The sequence below is a fragment of the Kogia breviceps genome, chromosome 7, assembly GCF_026419965.1.
Source record: "Kogia breviceps isolate mKogBre1 chromosome 7, mKogBre1 haplotype 1, whole genome shotgun sequence".
Classification (NCBI taxonomy): domain Eukaryota; kingdom Metazoa; phylum Chordata; class Mammalia; order Artiodactyla; family Physeteridae; genus Kogia; species Kogia breviceps.
The window spans coordinates 52,255,250-52,272,062 of record NC_081316.1 but is presented as its reverse complement, the minus strand read 5'-3'; the positions used below and the strand labels follow the sequence as shown (position 1 = coordinate 52,272,062).

At 37.2% G+C, this 16,813-nt stretch overlaps 1 protein-coding gene across 1 annotated transcript in view; it reads left to right on the top strand.

Annotated features, from left to right (window-relative positions):
* TYR (tyrosinase) overlaps positions 1-16,813 on the top strand; it is a 105,600-nt gene that overhangs the window by 39,859 nt on the left and 48,928 nt on the right. The window contains exon 3 of the mRNA XM_059068979.2: positions 13,815-13,962. Within this exon, the coding sequence (XP_058924962.1) occupies positions 13,815-13,962 (148 nt within the window). The remainder of the gene's footprint in view (positions 1-13,814; positions 13,963-16,813) is intronic.

Genomic DNA, 16,813 nt, shown 5'->3' with positions numbered 1-16,813 from the left:
TATTTGCTTCATTGCTTTGTTCCCAGTAGTTGAGGGAATTTCCTGAGTCAAATTAAAAGTATTTTATAATAAACATAAATGCTAGTTAATTACATCTATGGCTGTAGAGCTAGCACTTTATTTGAGAGACCTTGAAGGTGGAGTGAAATTTAAGGCTTCCATTACACCTAGGGACTTGCTTAGATCCAAGGATCTTTTTTGATCTGCAATATTATATTTCTGCTGCAAGTAGCTTAAATTACAAGCTTTTAAAAAGTACTCAGCCATTAAATGCAACCTCATAAAATCATTGTGTGTAACCTTGTGAGGATATGCACTTCATAGTTCCAGAATAAAGTTGCACATTAAGAGAGTGAATTAGAGGGAATATAGCCAGGGGGCCTAACTGTCCCTTCTCTTCAATCTTTAGATGCATCGATGTACATTTTTCTATCTTCTTTTAGGTTTCTTTTCTCCAATTAAGTCCCTGGAACTCTATGAAATGTTAAAATAAGTTAGAGTTGCACTTAAAATTAAATCAAATAAATGAACTGTACTCTGTTCTGATGATTTAACCATGTACTTTTTCACATTTCAAACTCCAACAGGCATGATAAAGTGCAACAACTATATAGCCCAGTTTCCAAAAAGGAGTATTCTGAATTTAAAAAGATGATATATGTGAAAATGCCTACCCAGTGCCTGCCATGTAGTAGTTGCTCAATGTTTTTAAACATCATTTTCAAGGGTACACGTTGGAACAGTTATCAATAGGAAAATATTTCAAGGCAGAAGTTCATGATGTGGAATTTTAAAGAAAGAAGCAGTTTTAGACTGTCAGAATATAGGAGGAGAACATTTCAGGTGAAGGAAATAATATATTCAGAGGTAAAGTTTTTAAAGTGCAAGTTCAAGTTTAGAGATAGCAGTTTTGCCTACATCAGTGAATTTCAACCCTGGTTGCACATTAGAATCACCTGAGGTGTTTTTAAAATTCCAAGTGCCTGAGCCCCACTCTGTACCAATTAAATCTGAATCTCCAGGGGTCAGAGATAGGCATCAATATTAAAAACAAACAAACAAATACAAAACGTCTCCAGAGTGGTATTGGTAAGAAATGAAAGAGAAAAAGAAATGGAGGGACAAGTTGAAGTTTCCTATTTTTATCATCAGCCTGAAACTATGTTTATTAATTTCCCATAGGAATGTAGCACACAGACTTGAAGGCATAACACAGGGTAATTTGGGCAACTGTCACTGCCCTTCACAAAGAACTCTGAGCCATTTTGGCATCTGTGACTGCTAACAAGGTCCCTGCTGGCTTATTAGACTTTCCATCTGTGGGGAATCCTTGGACAAGAGAGACCCAATAATGCATTCTGTGCCTTGCTGATATTCAATGGATGAAAATAGCAAGTCACTAAATTCATTTCATAGTGCATAATAAAAGGAGGTTTCCAAGATGTGTCAGCAAGTCAGTATAAACACTACCCCATTCTAGTGTACAGAAAAGAGTATGGGATTTGAAATCGATCAGAGCCATGGTCAATTCCTTGATTGCCTCAGTTTGTAGCTTGAATTTAGGTGTGTTTTCTAACTTCGATAAACTTAAGTCTTCTCACTGTAAAATTAGGACAATGATAATATTCATATCACAAGTAGCCCTGGGATTCAAATGAGGTCATGTCCATGAAAGACATTTGAAAAGTTTGATGTGTAAATTATTATTATTTGTGCCTAGAATTTCCTTTTTGACTTGTGCTTCCAAAAGGGAATAAAATCTCAGCAAGAGAAACTACTGATGTTGGTGTAATCATTTCTATTTTTTCAAGGTGATTTACCAGCCAAAAAATGAATTGTGTGAAGAAGTAAAATAGAAAATAACGTATTCATATTTTTATATTATTCACATCCATGACATTTTCTTTATTTTGTCACTTAACAAGCAGCAGAGTAGAGCTCTTTAAAGGTCCTTTGTAGATTTTATGGAAAGAAATGTTATCTTTCCTACTTGCAATCTTTATAGCATGGTATTAGTGAAGGATTGAGAAGTATTTATTTCAATCCTTTTTTAAAAATTGAAGTATATTTTCTGTACCATATTATATAAGTTACAAGTGTACAATATAATGATTCACAACTTTTAAAGGTTATCCTCCATTTATAGTTATTATAAAATATTGGCTTTATTCCCCATGTTGTAAAATATATCCTTGTAACTTATTTTATACCTAATAGTTTGTACCACTTATTCCACTACCCCTATGTTGCCCCTCCCTCCTCCCCTCTCTCCACTGGTAACCACTAGTTTGTTCTCTATATCTGTGTCTGCTTCTTCTTTGTTATATTCACTAGCTTGTATTTTTTTTTAGATTCCATATATAAGTGATATCATACAGTATTTGGCTTTCTCTGTCTAACTTATTTCACTTAGCATTATGCCCTCCAAGTACATCCATGTTGCTGCAAATGGCAAAATTTCATTCTTTTTTTATGGCTGGATAGTATTCCATTGTATGTAATGTATATATATATATACATAGCACATTGGGAAATATTTTTTATTTACTTTTCTCTTAAATACAAAGATATGCAAGGCTCTGTTTTTGACTATGGAAAATCATAGCAAAGTCTTTGGTCTCTGCTTCTGAGGCATTTCCAGGCTATTTTAAGAGACAAGATATACATAGCTCATTAAAAATTGTTAATATAATCAGATTGTCTATATTAACAATCTTGTACATCACAAAGAGGTCGGCTATTTGTCCAACGTGTACCTTTGAACTATTTCTGAGCACATAACACAATGTGTTCTGACAAACCCCATGCCCTTTTTTTTTTAACATCTTTATTGAAGTATAATTGCTTTACAATGGTGTGTTAGTTTCTGCTGTATAACAGAGTAAATCAGCTATACATATACATATATCCCCATATCTCCGCCCTCTAGTGTCTCCCTCCCACCCTCCCTATCCCACCCTCTAGGTGGTCGCAAAGCAACAAGATGATCTCCCTTTGCTATGTGGCTGCTTCCCTCTAGCTATCTATTTTACATTTGGTAGTGTATATATGTCCATGACACTCTCTCACCTAGTCCCAGTTACCCTTCCCCCTCCCTGTGTCCTCAAGTCCATTCTCTATATCTGCATCTTTATTCCTGTCCTGCCCCTAGGTTCTTCATAATCAAAAATTTTTTTAAGATTCCATATATATCTCTTAGCATATGGTATTTGTTTTTCTCTTTCTGACTTAATCACTCTGTATGACAGACTCTAGGTCCATCCATCTCACTACAAATAACTGTTTCGTTTCTTTTTATGGCTGAGAAATATCCCATTGTATATATGCGCGACATCTTCTTTATCCAAACATCTGTCAATGGACACTTAGGTTGCTTCCATGTCCTGGCTATTGTAAATAGAGCTGCAATGAACATTGTGGTACATGACTCTTTTTGAATTGTGGTTTTCTCAGGGTATATGCCCAGTAGTGGGATTGCTGGGTCGTATGGTAGCTCTATTTTTAGTTTTTTAAGGAACCTCCGTACTGTTCTCCATGGTGGCTATATCAATTTACATTCCCACCAACAGTGCAAGAGGGTTCCCTTTTCTCCAAACCCTCTCCAACATTTATTGTGTGTAGATTTTTTTATGATGGCCATTCTGACTGGTATGAGGTGATACCTCATTTTGGTTTTGATTTGCATTTCCCTAATGATTAGTGATGTTGAGCATCCTTTCATGTGTTTGTTGGCAGTCTGTATATCTTCTTTGGAGAAATGTCTATTTAGGTCTTCTGCCCATTTTTGGTTTGGTTGTTTGTTATTTTGATATTGAGCTGCATGAGCTGCTTGTATATTTTGGAGATTAATCCTTTGTTGGTTGTTTCATTTGCAAATATTTCCTCCCATTCTGAGGGTTGTCTTTTTGTCCTGTTTATGGTTTCCTTTGCTGTGGAAAAGCTTTTAAGTTTCATTAGGTCCCATTTGTTTATTTTTGTTTTTATTTCCATTTCTCTAGGAGATGGGTCAAAAAGGATCCTGCTGTGATTTATGTTGTAGCGTGTTCTGCCTATGTTTTCCTCTAAGAGTTTTATAGTGTCTGGCCTTACATTTAGGTCTTTAATCCACTTTGAGTTTATTCTTGTGTATGGTGTTAGGCAGTGTTCTAATTTCATTCTTTTACATGTAGCTGTCCAGTTTTCCCAGCACCACTTATTGAAGAGGCTGTCTTTTCTCCATTGTATATCCTTGCCTCCTTTATCAAAAATAAGGTGACCATATGTGTGTGGGTTTATCTCTGTGCTTTCTATGATGTTCCATTGATCTATATTTCTGTTTCTGTGCCAGTACCATACTGTCTTGATTCCTGTAGCTTTGTAGTATATAGTCTGACGTCCAGGAGCCTAATTCCTCCAGTTCTGTTTTTTCTCAAGATTGCTTTGGCTATTCGGGGTCTTTTGTGCTTCCATAGAAATTGTGAAATGTTTTGTTCCAGTTTTGTGAAAAATGCTATTGGTAGTTTGAGAGGGATTGCATTGAATCTGTATATTGCTTTGGGTAGTATAGTCATTTTCACAATGTTGATTCTTCCAATTCAGGAACATGGTATATCTCTCCATCTGTTCCTATCATCTTCAATTTCTTTCATTGGTACCTTACAGTTTTTTGCATACAGGTCTTTTGTCTCCTTAGGTAGGTTTATTCCTAGGTATTTTATTCTTTTTGTTGCAATGGTAAATGGGAGTGTTTCCTTAATTTCTCTTTCAGATTTTTCATCATTAGTGTATAGGAATGCAAGAGATTTCTGTGCATTAATTTTGTATCTTGCTACTTTACCAAATTCACTGATTAGCTCTAGTAGTTTTCTGGTAGCGTATTTAGGATTCTCTCCATATAGTATCATGTCATCTGCAAACAGTGACAGCTTTATATCTTCTTTTCTGATTTGGATTCCTTTTATTTTTTTTCTTCTCTGATTGCTGTGGCTAAAATTTCCAAAACTATGTTGAATAATAGTGGTGAGAGTGGGAAATCTTGTCTTGTCCTGATCTTAATGGAAATGGTTTCAGTTTTCCACGATTGAAAATGATGTTGGCTGTGGGTTTGTCATACATGGCCTTTCTTATGTTGAAGTAAGTTCCCTCTATGCCTACTTTCTGGAGGGTTTTTATCATAAATGGATGTTGAATTTTGTCAAAAGCTTTTTCTGCATCTATGGTTTTTAATATGGTTTTTAATCCTTCAGTTGTTAATATGGTGTATCACATTGATTGATTTGCATATATTGAAGAATCCTTGCATTCCTGGGAAAAACTCCACTTGATCACAGTGTATGATCCTTTTAGTGTGCTGTTGGATTCTGTTTGATAATATTTTGTTCAGGATTTTTGCATCTATGTTCATCAGTGATATTGGCCTATAGTTTTCTTTCTTTGTGACACCTTTGTCTGGTTTGGGTATCATGGAGATGGTGGCCTCGCAGAATTAGTTTGGGAGTGTTCCTCCATCTGCTAAATTCTGGAAGAGTTTGAGAAGGATAGTTGTTAGCTCTTCTCTAAATGTTTGATACAATTCACCTGTGAAGCCATCTGGCCCTGGGCTTTTGTTTGTTGGAAGATTTTTAATCACAGTCTTAATTGCAGGGCTTGTGATTGCTCTGCTTATATTTTCTATTTCTTCCTCGTTCGGTCTTGGAAGGTTGTGCTTTTCTAAGAATTTGTCCATTTCTTCCAGGTTGTCCATTTTATTGGCATAGAGTTGCTTGTAGTAATCTCTCATGATCCTTAGTATTTCTGCAGTGTCAGTTGTTACTTCTCCTTTTTCATTTCTAATTCTATTGATTTGAGTTTTCTCCCTTTTTTTCTTCATGAGTCTGGCTAATGGTTTATCAGTTTTGATTATCTTCTCAAAGAACCAGGTTTTAGTTTTACTGATCTTTGTTATTGTTTCCTTCATTTCTTTTTATTTATTTCTTTTCTAATCATTATGATTTCTTTCCTTCTGCTAACTTTGGGGTATTTTTGTTCTCCTTTCTCTAATTGCTTTAGGCATAAGTTTAGGTTGTTTACTTGAAATGTTTCTTGTTTCTTGAGATAGGATTGTGTTGCTATAAACTTCCCTCTTAGAACTGCTTTTGCTGCATCCCATAGGTTTTGGGTCATTGTGTTTTCATTGTCATTTGTTTCTAGGTATTTTTTTGATTAGCTCTGATTTCTTCAGTGATCTCTTGGTTAGTAAGTAGTGTATTGTTTAGCCTCCATGTATTTGTATTTTTTACAGATTTTTTTTCCTGTAATTGATATCTAGTCTCATAGCGTTGTGGTCAGGAAAGATACTTGATACAATTTCAATTTTCTTAAATTTACCAAGGCTTGTTTTGTTACCCAATATATGATCTATCCTGGAGAATGTTCCATGAGCACTTGAGAAGAAAGTGTATTCTGTTGTTTTTGGTTGCAAAGTCCTATAAATATCAATTAAGTCCATCTTGTTTAATGTATCATTTAAAGCTTGTGTTTCCTTATTTATTTTCAATTTGGTTGGTCTGTCCATTGGTGAAAGTGGGGTGTTAAAGTCTCCTACTATGATTGTGTTACTGTCGATTTCCCCTTTTATGGCTGTTAGCATTTACCTTATGTATTGAGGTGCCCCTATGTTGGGAGCATAAATATATACAATTGCTATATCTTCTTCTTAGATTGCTCCCTTGGTCAATATGTAGTGTCCTTATTTGTCTCTTGTTGTAGTGTTTATTTTGAAGTCTATTTTTCCTGAGAATTGCTACTCCAGCTTTGTTTTGATTTCCATTTGCATGGAATATCTTTTTCCATCCCCTCACTTTCAGTCTGTATGTGTCCCTAGGTCTGAAGTGGGTCTCTTGTAGACAGCATATATATGGCTCTTGTTTTTGTATCCATTCAACCAGTCTATGTCTTTTGGTTGGAGCATTTAATCCATTTACATTTAAGGTAATTATTGATACGTATGTTCCTATTACCATTTTCTTAATTGTTTTAAGTTTGTTATTGTAAGTCTTTTCCTTCTCTTGTGTTTCCTACCTAGAGAAGTTCCTTTAGCATTTGTTGTAAACCTGGTTTGGTGATGCTGAATTCTCTTAGCTTTTGCTTGTCTGTAAAGGTTTTAATTTCTCCATCAAATCTGAATGAGAACCTTGCTGGGTAGAGGAATCTTGGTTGTAGGTTTTTCCCTTTCATAACTTTAAATATGTCCTGCCACTCCCTTCTGGCTTGCAGAGTTTCTGCTGAAAGATCACCTGTTAACCTAATGGGGATTCCCTTGTATGTTATTTGTTCTTTCTCCTTTACTGCTTTTAATATTTTTTCTTTGTATTTAATTTCTGATAGTTTGATTAATATGTGTTTTGGTATGTTTCTCCTTGAGTTTACCCTGTATGGGACTCTCTGCACTTCCTGGACTTGATTAACTGTTTCCTTTCCCATATTAGGGAAGGTTTCATCTATAATCTCTTCAAATATTTTCTCAGTCCCTTTCTTTTTCTCTTCTGCTTCTGGGACCCCAATAATTTGAATGTTGGTGCATTTAATATTTTCCCTGTGGTCTCTGAGACTGTCCTTAATTCTTTTCATTCTCTTTTTCTTTATTCTGCTCTGCAGTAGTTATTTCCACTAATTTATCTTCCAGGTCACTTATCCGTTCTTCTGCCTCATTTATTCTGCTATTGATTCCTTCTGGAGAGTTTTAAATTTCATTTATTGTGTTGTTCATCATTGTTTGTTTGCTCTTTAGTTCTTCTAGGTCCTTGTTAAACGTTTCTTGTATTTTCTCCATTCTATTTCCAAGATTTTGGATCATCTTTACAATCATTACTCTGAATTCTTTTTCAGGTAGACTGCCTATTTCCTCTTCATTTGTTTTGTCTGGTGGGGTTTTACCTTGCTCTTTCATCTGCTGTGTATTTCTCTGTCTTCTCATTTTGCTTAACTTACTGTATTTGGGTTCTCCGTTTCACAGGCTGCAGGTTTGTACCTTCTGTTGTTTTTGGTGTCTGCCCTCAGTGGTTAAGGTTTGTTCAGTGGGTTGTGTAGGCTTCCTGGTCGAGGGGACTAGTGCCTGTGTTCTGGAGGATGAGGCTGGATGTTGTGTTTCTGGTGGGCAGGACCACATCTGGTGGTGTGTTTTGGGGTGTCTGTGACCTTATTATTTTAGGCAGCCTCTCTGCTAATAGGTGAGTTTGTGTTCCTGTCTGGCTAATTGTTTGGCATAGGGTGTCCAGCACTGTAGCTTGCTTGTCATTGAGTGGAGCTGGGTCTTAGCGTTGAGTTGGAGATCTCTGGGAGAGCTTTCACTGTTTAATATTACATGGAGCTGGGAGATCTCTGGTTGACCAATGTCCTAAAGTTGGCTCTTCCACCTCAGAGGCACAGGCCTGATACCTGGCTGAAGCACCAAGGCCCTGTCAGCCACATGGCTCAGAAGAAAAGGGAGAGAGAGAGAGAGAGAGAGAGAGAGAGGGAGGGAGGGAGGGAGGGAGGGAGGGAGGGAGGGAGGGAGGGAGGGAGGGAGGGAGGGAGGGAGGGAGGGAGGGAGGGAGGGAGGGAGGGAGGGAGGGAGGGAGGGAGGGAGGGAGGGAGGGAGGGAGGGAGGGAGGGAGGGAGGGAGGGAGGAGAGAGAGAGAGAGAGAGAGAGAGAGAGAGAGAGAGAGAGAGAGAAAGAAAGAAAGGAAGAAAGAAAGGAAAGAATTATTAAAAATAAAAAATTAAAATGTAATTTTAAAAGAATAAAAAAAGAAAGAAGGAAAGAAAGAAGAGAGCAACCAAACCAAAACACAAATACATGAATGATAAAAAGAACTAAAAACGATACCTAAAAAAAAAGAGAACGGACAGACAGAACCGTAGGAAAAATGGTAAAACCAAAGCTATACAGACAAAATCACACAAAGAAACATACACACAACAAGGGAAAAAGGGGAAAAAAAGTATATATTGTTGCTCTCAAAGTCTACCTCCTCAATTTGGGGTGATTCTCTGTCTATTCAGGTACTCCACCGATGCAGGGTACATCAAGTTGATTGTGGAGCTTTAATCCACTGCTCCTGAGGCTGCTGGGAGAGATTTCCCTTTCTCTTCTTTGTTCTCACAGCTCCTGCGGCTCAGCTTTGGATCTGGCCCCGCCTTTGCATGTAGGTCACCCAAGGGCATCTGTTCTTTGCTCAGACAGGACGGGGTTAAAGGAGCAGCTGCTTCAGGGGCTCTGGCTCACTCAGGCCGGGGGGAGGGAGGGGTACGGATGAGGGGCGAGCCTGCAGTGGCAGAGGCCGGCATGATGTTGCAGCAGCCTGAGGCGCGCCATGTGTTCTCTCAGGGAAGTTGTCCCTGGATCCTGGGACCCTGGCAGTGGCGGGCTGCACAGCCTCCCAGGAAGGGAGGTGTGGATAGTGACCTGTGCTCTCACGCAGGCTCCTTGGTGGTGGCAGCAGCAGCCTTGGCTTCTCATGCCCGTCTCTGGGGTCCGCGCTGATAGCCGTGGCTCATGCCCCTCTCTGGAGCTCCTTTAAGCAGCGCTGTTAATCCCCTCTCCTCACGCACCAGGAAACAAAGAGGAAAGAAAAAGTCTCTTGCCTCTTCGGCAGCACCAGGCTTTTTCCCGGACTCCATCTCGGCTAGCTGTGGTGCACTAGCCCCCTTCAGGCTGTGTTCACGCTGCCAACCCCTGTCCTCTCTCCGGGATCCGACCTCTGAAGCCCGAGCCTCAGCTCCCACCCGCCTCCCGCCCTGGCGGGTGAGCAGACAAGCCTTTCGGGCTGGTGAGTGCCGGTCGGCACAGACTCTCTGTGCGGGAATCTCTCCGCTTTGCCCTCCACAGCCCTGTTACTGCGCTCTCCTCCTTGGCTCTGAAGCTTCCCCCCACCCCGCCCCGTCTCCTTCAGTGAAGGGGCTTCTTATGTGTATGGTGAAGGGGCTTCTTATGTGTATGGCGAAGGGGCTTCTTATGTGTGTGGAAACCATTCCTCTTTCACAGCTTCCTCCCACTGGTGCAGATCCCATCCCTATTCTTTTGTCTCTGTTTATTCTTTTTTCGTTTGCCCTACCCAGGTACGTGGGGAGTTTCTTGCCTTTGGGGAAGTCTGATATCTTCTGCCAGCGTTCAGTAGGTGTTCTGTAGGTGTTGTTTCACATGTAGATGTATTTCTGATGTATTTGTGGGGAGGAAGGCGATCTCCACGTTTTACTCCTCTGACATCCTGAAGGTCTCTCCCCCATGTGCTTCTTATTCACATATCCTTCATAATAACATTGGAGACTTTCCTAGGTGCAACATCTGGAAAGTTAGCAAAAGAAGTGAGTAAAGAAACACTAGCCCTGCTGAAAACACTCTTAGAATAGCAATTCTAGTTTCCAGAATCACCCCGAAGCATCTATTGTTGGCTGAGGGCAAGCAGCAGGCAGGTTTCTGCAGAGAAATGGAGTTCAGGAGGAGAGAAGTGTCCTAGTACTAGGATGGACCCTGGTGGTGGAGATTTGTGGCAACAGAGGCTTTTCTGCAGTGGAAGTGTCCCATCTTCTTGGCTAGCAGCTCTCATGATAGGCACCCATTTATCAAATGCAACAAGCTTAGAGAAATGATAGCTATTACTCAGGAAGCACTTATTTTGTGCCAGATTCTATACTAGATACATCACACCTGTTATCAAAAAAATCCTCATCAGAATACAAGAGATGGGCATTAATTATTCCCTCTCTTACCAATGAAGAAACCGAGGCTCACAAAATATAACTTGACAAAGGTAATACTTTCACTGAGTAACACAGAATTTAAACCCAGGTTGCTTAGCTCTAAAAATCTTTTCTGTACAGCAATATCTTCAAATTGGAATAGGCACTACTATATGTTCACGAAGAGTCTCTAAAGGGTACGTGGCACAGAGAGTTTTAAAGAAATTTATTTCCAGATATTCCTCCCATCTATTGTTTTCTAAAATGAATCTGAATGAGAAGCCTCCTGAATGTTCTTCTTTACCACCTCCCCTTTCACAATCTCCCTTCGACTTTTCAGAAGAAAGTCATACCTCTCACCTAAACTGGATCCATTCTCATCACTATGCACTCACGGAAGGGGTAAAAACTTACAAGGTACCAAAGCAGTGGAGAACTCAAAATATTGGTGCCATTGTCGCTCAAGTGAATGACTTTAATGACTAGGTAGCAAATGTCTTGAAATTTGGGTCCTTTGTAAATAGATCCCTAAATTATCAGGTTGCTTTCATCAAAGAATTCTTGATTGTGTTGTCACTGATGGATCAGATTATTTTGATGCTGAATCAGTTATGTCATTTTTGGCATATATAACTAAAAAAGAAGTTCAAGTAATTAAGTGAAATTCCTACAAAAATCTTTTCATTACCATCTAGATTTTTATAAGAATAAAGTTTCTCAGGACTGTGATTTATTTTTTTTAAATTTAGAATGGAAAATATGCTGAATCTTATCCTTTCTATCAATGAGTAATATTCATCCATGGATACATGCAATAATTTTTAATTAACAATCTTTCACAAATATTATTAAGAAATAAATTCTCAATAAAATCTTACTTTTTATATTTAATAGCTTATTTTGTAAAATATTTAATGTTAGTGTCATTCTAATAAATTGTGTATTACTAAAAAACATAATGATAACAATCCAGATTATATTAATGGTCCCATGAAATTTTTAAAAAGTAATTTTAATTTTTTTACCTATTTTGTTATAGAAAAGTATGATAGGCTGATTAGTTTTTTTAAAAAAAGATTTCAATAATAACGTATAACATTTGGGTATAATTTTGTAAGAAAATAGAATAAAAACATGAGATCAAGTGAAAAAGGAAATCCTATAAAATTTTAGAGTATAATAGAAGAGTTTGTTTAGGTACTTTAGATATGGATGGTGGTAAATATCAAATCATTTAATGTGCATATAGTTTTATAAAGTGATAATAAATTTTTATTTTAAAACTTATACTATTTGCAACATCTATCCCTGAACTTTTATCCTCTGAAACTATATACAATTATGATTAAAGTAACTTAGAATCTACTTAAAAATATGTGAGAGCATACATAAAACTTGGTTTTAAAACTTTCATTTGGTGCTGCTCAAGGATGAAAGCTTAAAGACCATTGTTCTACAGACCTTTTCCCTCCATGATATGACTTATTGCTAATAAGAAAGACAGTACACCAGTTCATTCAAGAGCTTAAGCTCTGGAATAAAACACACTGGTGTTCCAGCCTTCTCTTATTTTTAATCTTAATCTTTTTAATCTTAGACAAGTTACTTAAGCTCTCTAAACTGCTTTATCCAAATCTGTATAATGGAGATTATGAAGATAAGCTGTAGAATCATTTTGAAGATTACATGAAATTAATCATGTTAAGCTTTTTGAAAAATTCCTGCACATAGTAAGTGCCATGTATATACAATCATAAATGTTTTCATAGACAAGAGATTTCAGAGGGGAGATAAGTGTATGTTCTTGGCCTATGGTTCTAGAGGGAATGGGGCTTGGTATGGTTTCAGAGAATGAGTACATAAAGCTCAAAATAGGGAAAAAAATCATCAGCTGAGGCGGCAGAAATACTATGAGCCACAATGGTGGGAGAGTACAAAGCTTCAAATGCAAAAGTGAAGAGCTGCACTTTAAAAATGAAGTTGACAACAAAATAATCCTAATTGTATGAAATGAAGCTAGATTTCCTCTGCCCAAGCCCTAATGCCTGCACTGTTTCTATCCAACCTTTTTTTAAAAAATTATAATCTTACAGTTTCTGTTTTCTTATATTTCTAAATTTTGAAATTCAGCATGTCCTTGGTCATAGTCCCTCAACTTGGCTCCTCCTTACACTTTAACTCTGTTACTCCTACTTCTTTGTCTGGCTCTGAATCTGAGTTCTACTTATGTTTTGTGTTTTCTCTGAATGGACTCTGAAATGATATCATACTCTACCTCTTCCCTGGGAGTATGTGGGAGAGAACACAAAATATCAAGAGCTCAGATGTTGAAGTCTAATTGATATGGGTTAAAATCCCAACTCAACCACAACCTGTGTAGGCTTGGGAAACTCAGAAGTTGTCTGAGCCTCAGTTTTCTCTTTTTTTCAATGGGGATAATTTCTAATCAACAGAGTTGCTATAAAGGCTGAAGGACTTATGTCACAAAAAGCAATAGCTCAATTAACATTCAGAAAATAATAATTCTTATTATAATTACTATTCATTTTGCAATGAATAGAGCCATTTAATGGAGTCCTGCTTAACTCTGAAATACATATTTTGCAAAATAAAACACATTACCTGGTATCTTCTAGACAGTTGAAGATGAATTGTAATGTCAAAAGTCACAAATTTCATGTTTTCTCTGGAACCAGAAAAAAAATTAAAAGTAACCACCAGAACTGGAAAGCAAGGGGAGACATAAAGGCTGGAAAGATCTGTTTCTACGTACTGTTACAGACTGAAGTGAGAGTGATTGTGTTGATTATTATAAAAAGGTTTTACTACTTTTCAGGATCTAAATGAGGAATAATAGGCAGAAGCAACAGAATGGAACACAGACTGGCTCAGCCTATTCCATTGGTTAATCAGTCCATTGTGACCAGATTGACACCATTCAACTCTACAAAGATTTATTAAATACTCACTGGGCATCTAGAATGTACAGAATCCCAATACAGAATGAATTTTATGGTTGATTTTATTACTTTGAATCAGGCTTTCAATTGTAGTTGTAAACCAAATGAGAAAACCATTTAGATTTTCAATCGTTAAGACAAACTAATTTTTTTTTTCCATTTTCTTTTTGCCAACAGGATTTGCTAGTCCACTTACTGGGATAGCAGATGCCTCACAAAGCAGTATGCACAATGCCCTGCACATCTACATGAATGGAACGATGTCCCAAGTACCAGGATCTGCCAATGATCCCATTTTCCTTCTTCATCATGCATTTGTTGACAGGTTGGTTGGCACTTCTTCATAAATTATATGCTTAATTTGTTTTAAATGTAATGGATGGCACGAAGATATACAAAAAGCCAACAGGCACATAAACATATGCACACCATCACTAGTCATTAGGGAAACACAAGTTAAAACCAAAATGAGATAGTACCTCATGCTTGTTAGAATGGCCATCATCAAAATGACAAGAGATAAATGCTGTCCTGGATGTGCAGAAAAGGGAATCCTTGTGCGCTATTGGTGAAATTGTAAACTGGTATAGCCACTATGGAAAACAACATGGAGGATTCTCAAAAAATTAAAAATAAAACTGCCAAATGATCTGGCAATTCCAATTCTGGGAATATATCCAAAGGAAACAAAACTGCTAACTTGAAAAGAGCACCCCCATTTTCATAGCAGCATTATCTACAATAACCAAGATATGGAAACAACATAAGGGTCCAACAATGGATGAATGGCTGAAGAAGTTTTCACCATCTCCACCTCACTCATGTTTCAGAAACATGGATGTAATATCAAATAACTAAGTGACTATTAGCCTGGAAGATTATTAGGCAGGTTTTTATTGCCTTCTTGGCAACTCTAATATTATAAGAATTAAATAATATCCCAAGTCAAGTTTTATTTAGAAATTAGTTTTTAAGAAAGTATATAAGCACCAAAATTATGATAACAATATAACATCAAAACCACCAAAACTATACATCAAGGAGGGAGGAAGATTGTGAGGGAAAACATCTTACCAAAACAGATAGACTGAACTCTGTTTACTGATTCATTTATATCATATTGTCTTTATGAAATTTTTGCATTTCTTTTATCTTTAGTGCCATCCCATGAACTTTAAAGAAGCTAGATTTCCTAGATACCTTGATGCCCCAGACAAGGAATATGTAAACTATGGCTTATAGGCCAAATCTGTCTCCTACCTTATTTGTAAATAAAATTTTACTAGAACACAACCACAATCATTCAACTACATATTGTCTATGGCTGCTTTCACACTACAATGGCCAAGTTGAACCAAGACCATATAGTGCACAAAACAGAAAATCTTTAGTTCCTGGCCCTTTACAGAGAAAGTTTCCTGACCCCTGCCAAACCAGAGAATTCCATATTTATATGCCAGGTAAGAGAAAAAGGTTGATCTTTATCTAGCCCACCTATATCTATATTTATAGAAAATGCTATAATTTAATTCAATGTCTGGAGACATTTTTTTAAATAGAGATAAAGCTATTGTGAAGATATACAGCTTTTAGAAGCCACTCTCCCACCTTTGAAAATTAAAATTTTCTCTTTCTTAGAATTCTCTGTTAATCCTATCTTACTATTAGATACCTGCATGATTATTAAAATAACTCAAAACTAATAAGCAAATGTCAAAGTAGTTTCTCATTCAGCCCTTGTAGGCAAGCTGATGAAGATTCTGGGGATGGAGAGGGAGGAAAAAGCATCATTATAAAGAAGGATAGAGACCTGTGGATTGCCACAAGGTACTGTGGCATCTGAGCTTTCCTCTCAAGTCTCTTCTTATAGAGATGCATTTCTTCAATCAGATGGTCTTTTCACTGCTGTTCAGTTATTCACAAATATATTTATTGAGCACCTACTATGTGCTGAGTACATTTGCCTGAATATTCCACATTCATTGTTACTTGTATGCATTGCATTTACCAGACTCCAAATCTGGAACATATTTTCCTTGACTTATTTAATTTCTATACAATCTTCAAGACTAGTTTCAATTTTTAGCTCTTTCATGAAGAATGACCATGCCTATATAAAACCATTTCTCTCATCCAAGGGTGTGTTGGAGCCAGCCCAAATTGGCTGGCAAGATTGAATTATGTACATATTTTACCAACTTTGCATTCAGTGACCTCAGGCTGTAGCTTGAAACCAGTATTGGTAGGAGTATTTACATCAGGAAACTGGCAAGTGCTACAAATCAGGGCTTTCACTCTGAGAGAGCTGGTTGTTAAAATAATGGCCGGCATACAGCTGCTCCCATCTGTTAACTCACATCACTTTCTCTCTCTACTTCTTATTTTGGACACATCATTTATCTTGTTCTTATTGATTATGCGCTTTCCTTACTGATTATTTGTGCTTTGTCTCTATGACTAATCTCTGAGCTACTTAATGGTGGGACCCACGCCTTGAATTCTATTTGCTTTTCTCACAATGTTTTCTTTAGCTTGTAATTAGTAGGTATGTAATACATTTCTATCAAATGAATAAATGATTGAAAGCAACCTTAGCAAGTTACATTTATCATAGCTACAAAGGAAACTGCAGAGAAATCATTTTAACTAAAAAAACTTTTTGCAAGTCTTATAAAACACAAATCATTCAATGCTATAAACACGTTTTAAGATTTAGCATGTTTTAGATTTAGCAAGGTCTAGACTATTATACCTTATTTTAGGCACTGATTAAACAGAATAATGAGATAAGATCACTGGCTTGAAAAAGCTTAGTCTAGTGGGAAATACAAGCAAGTAAACAAGTATAGTACATTATAATTCACGCATTAGTCATAGGAGACACTCTTGCAAAGCTACATAGAAAGGATGATATATGAACTGAGCCCTGAACAGCAGCAGGCCTACAAGACAAGAATGGATATTCAAGGATTGGGAACATAACTCTTACCTCATTGAAACCAAGCACAAGCTCAAAATATGAACTGAAGAAGAAAATGAAGCTTAGGGTCCAAAATAAGGAAATATGCCTCAAGTCTCATATGCAGAGAAAGTGATGATTCTAGTGGGCAGTTAGCTCACCACCAAAATATGCCATTGTTGGGCAAATAAAGACATAAAGTAATTTCCGTTATCTC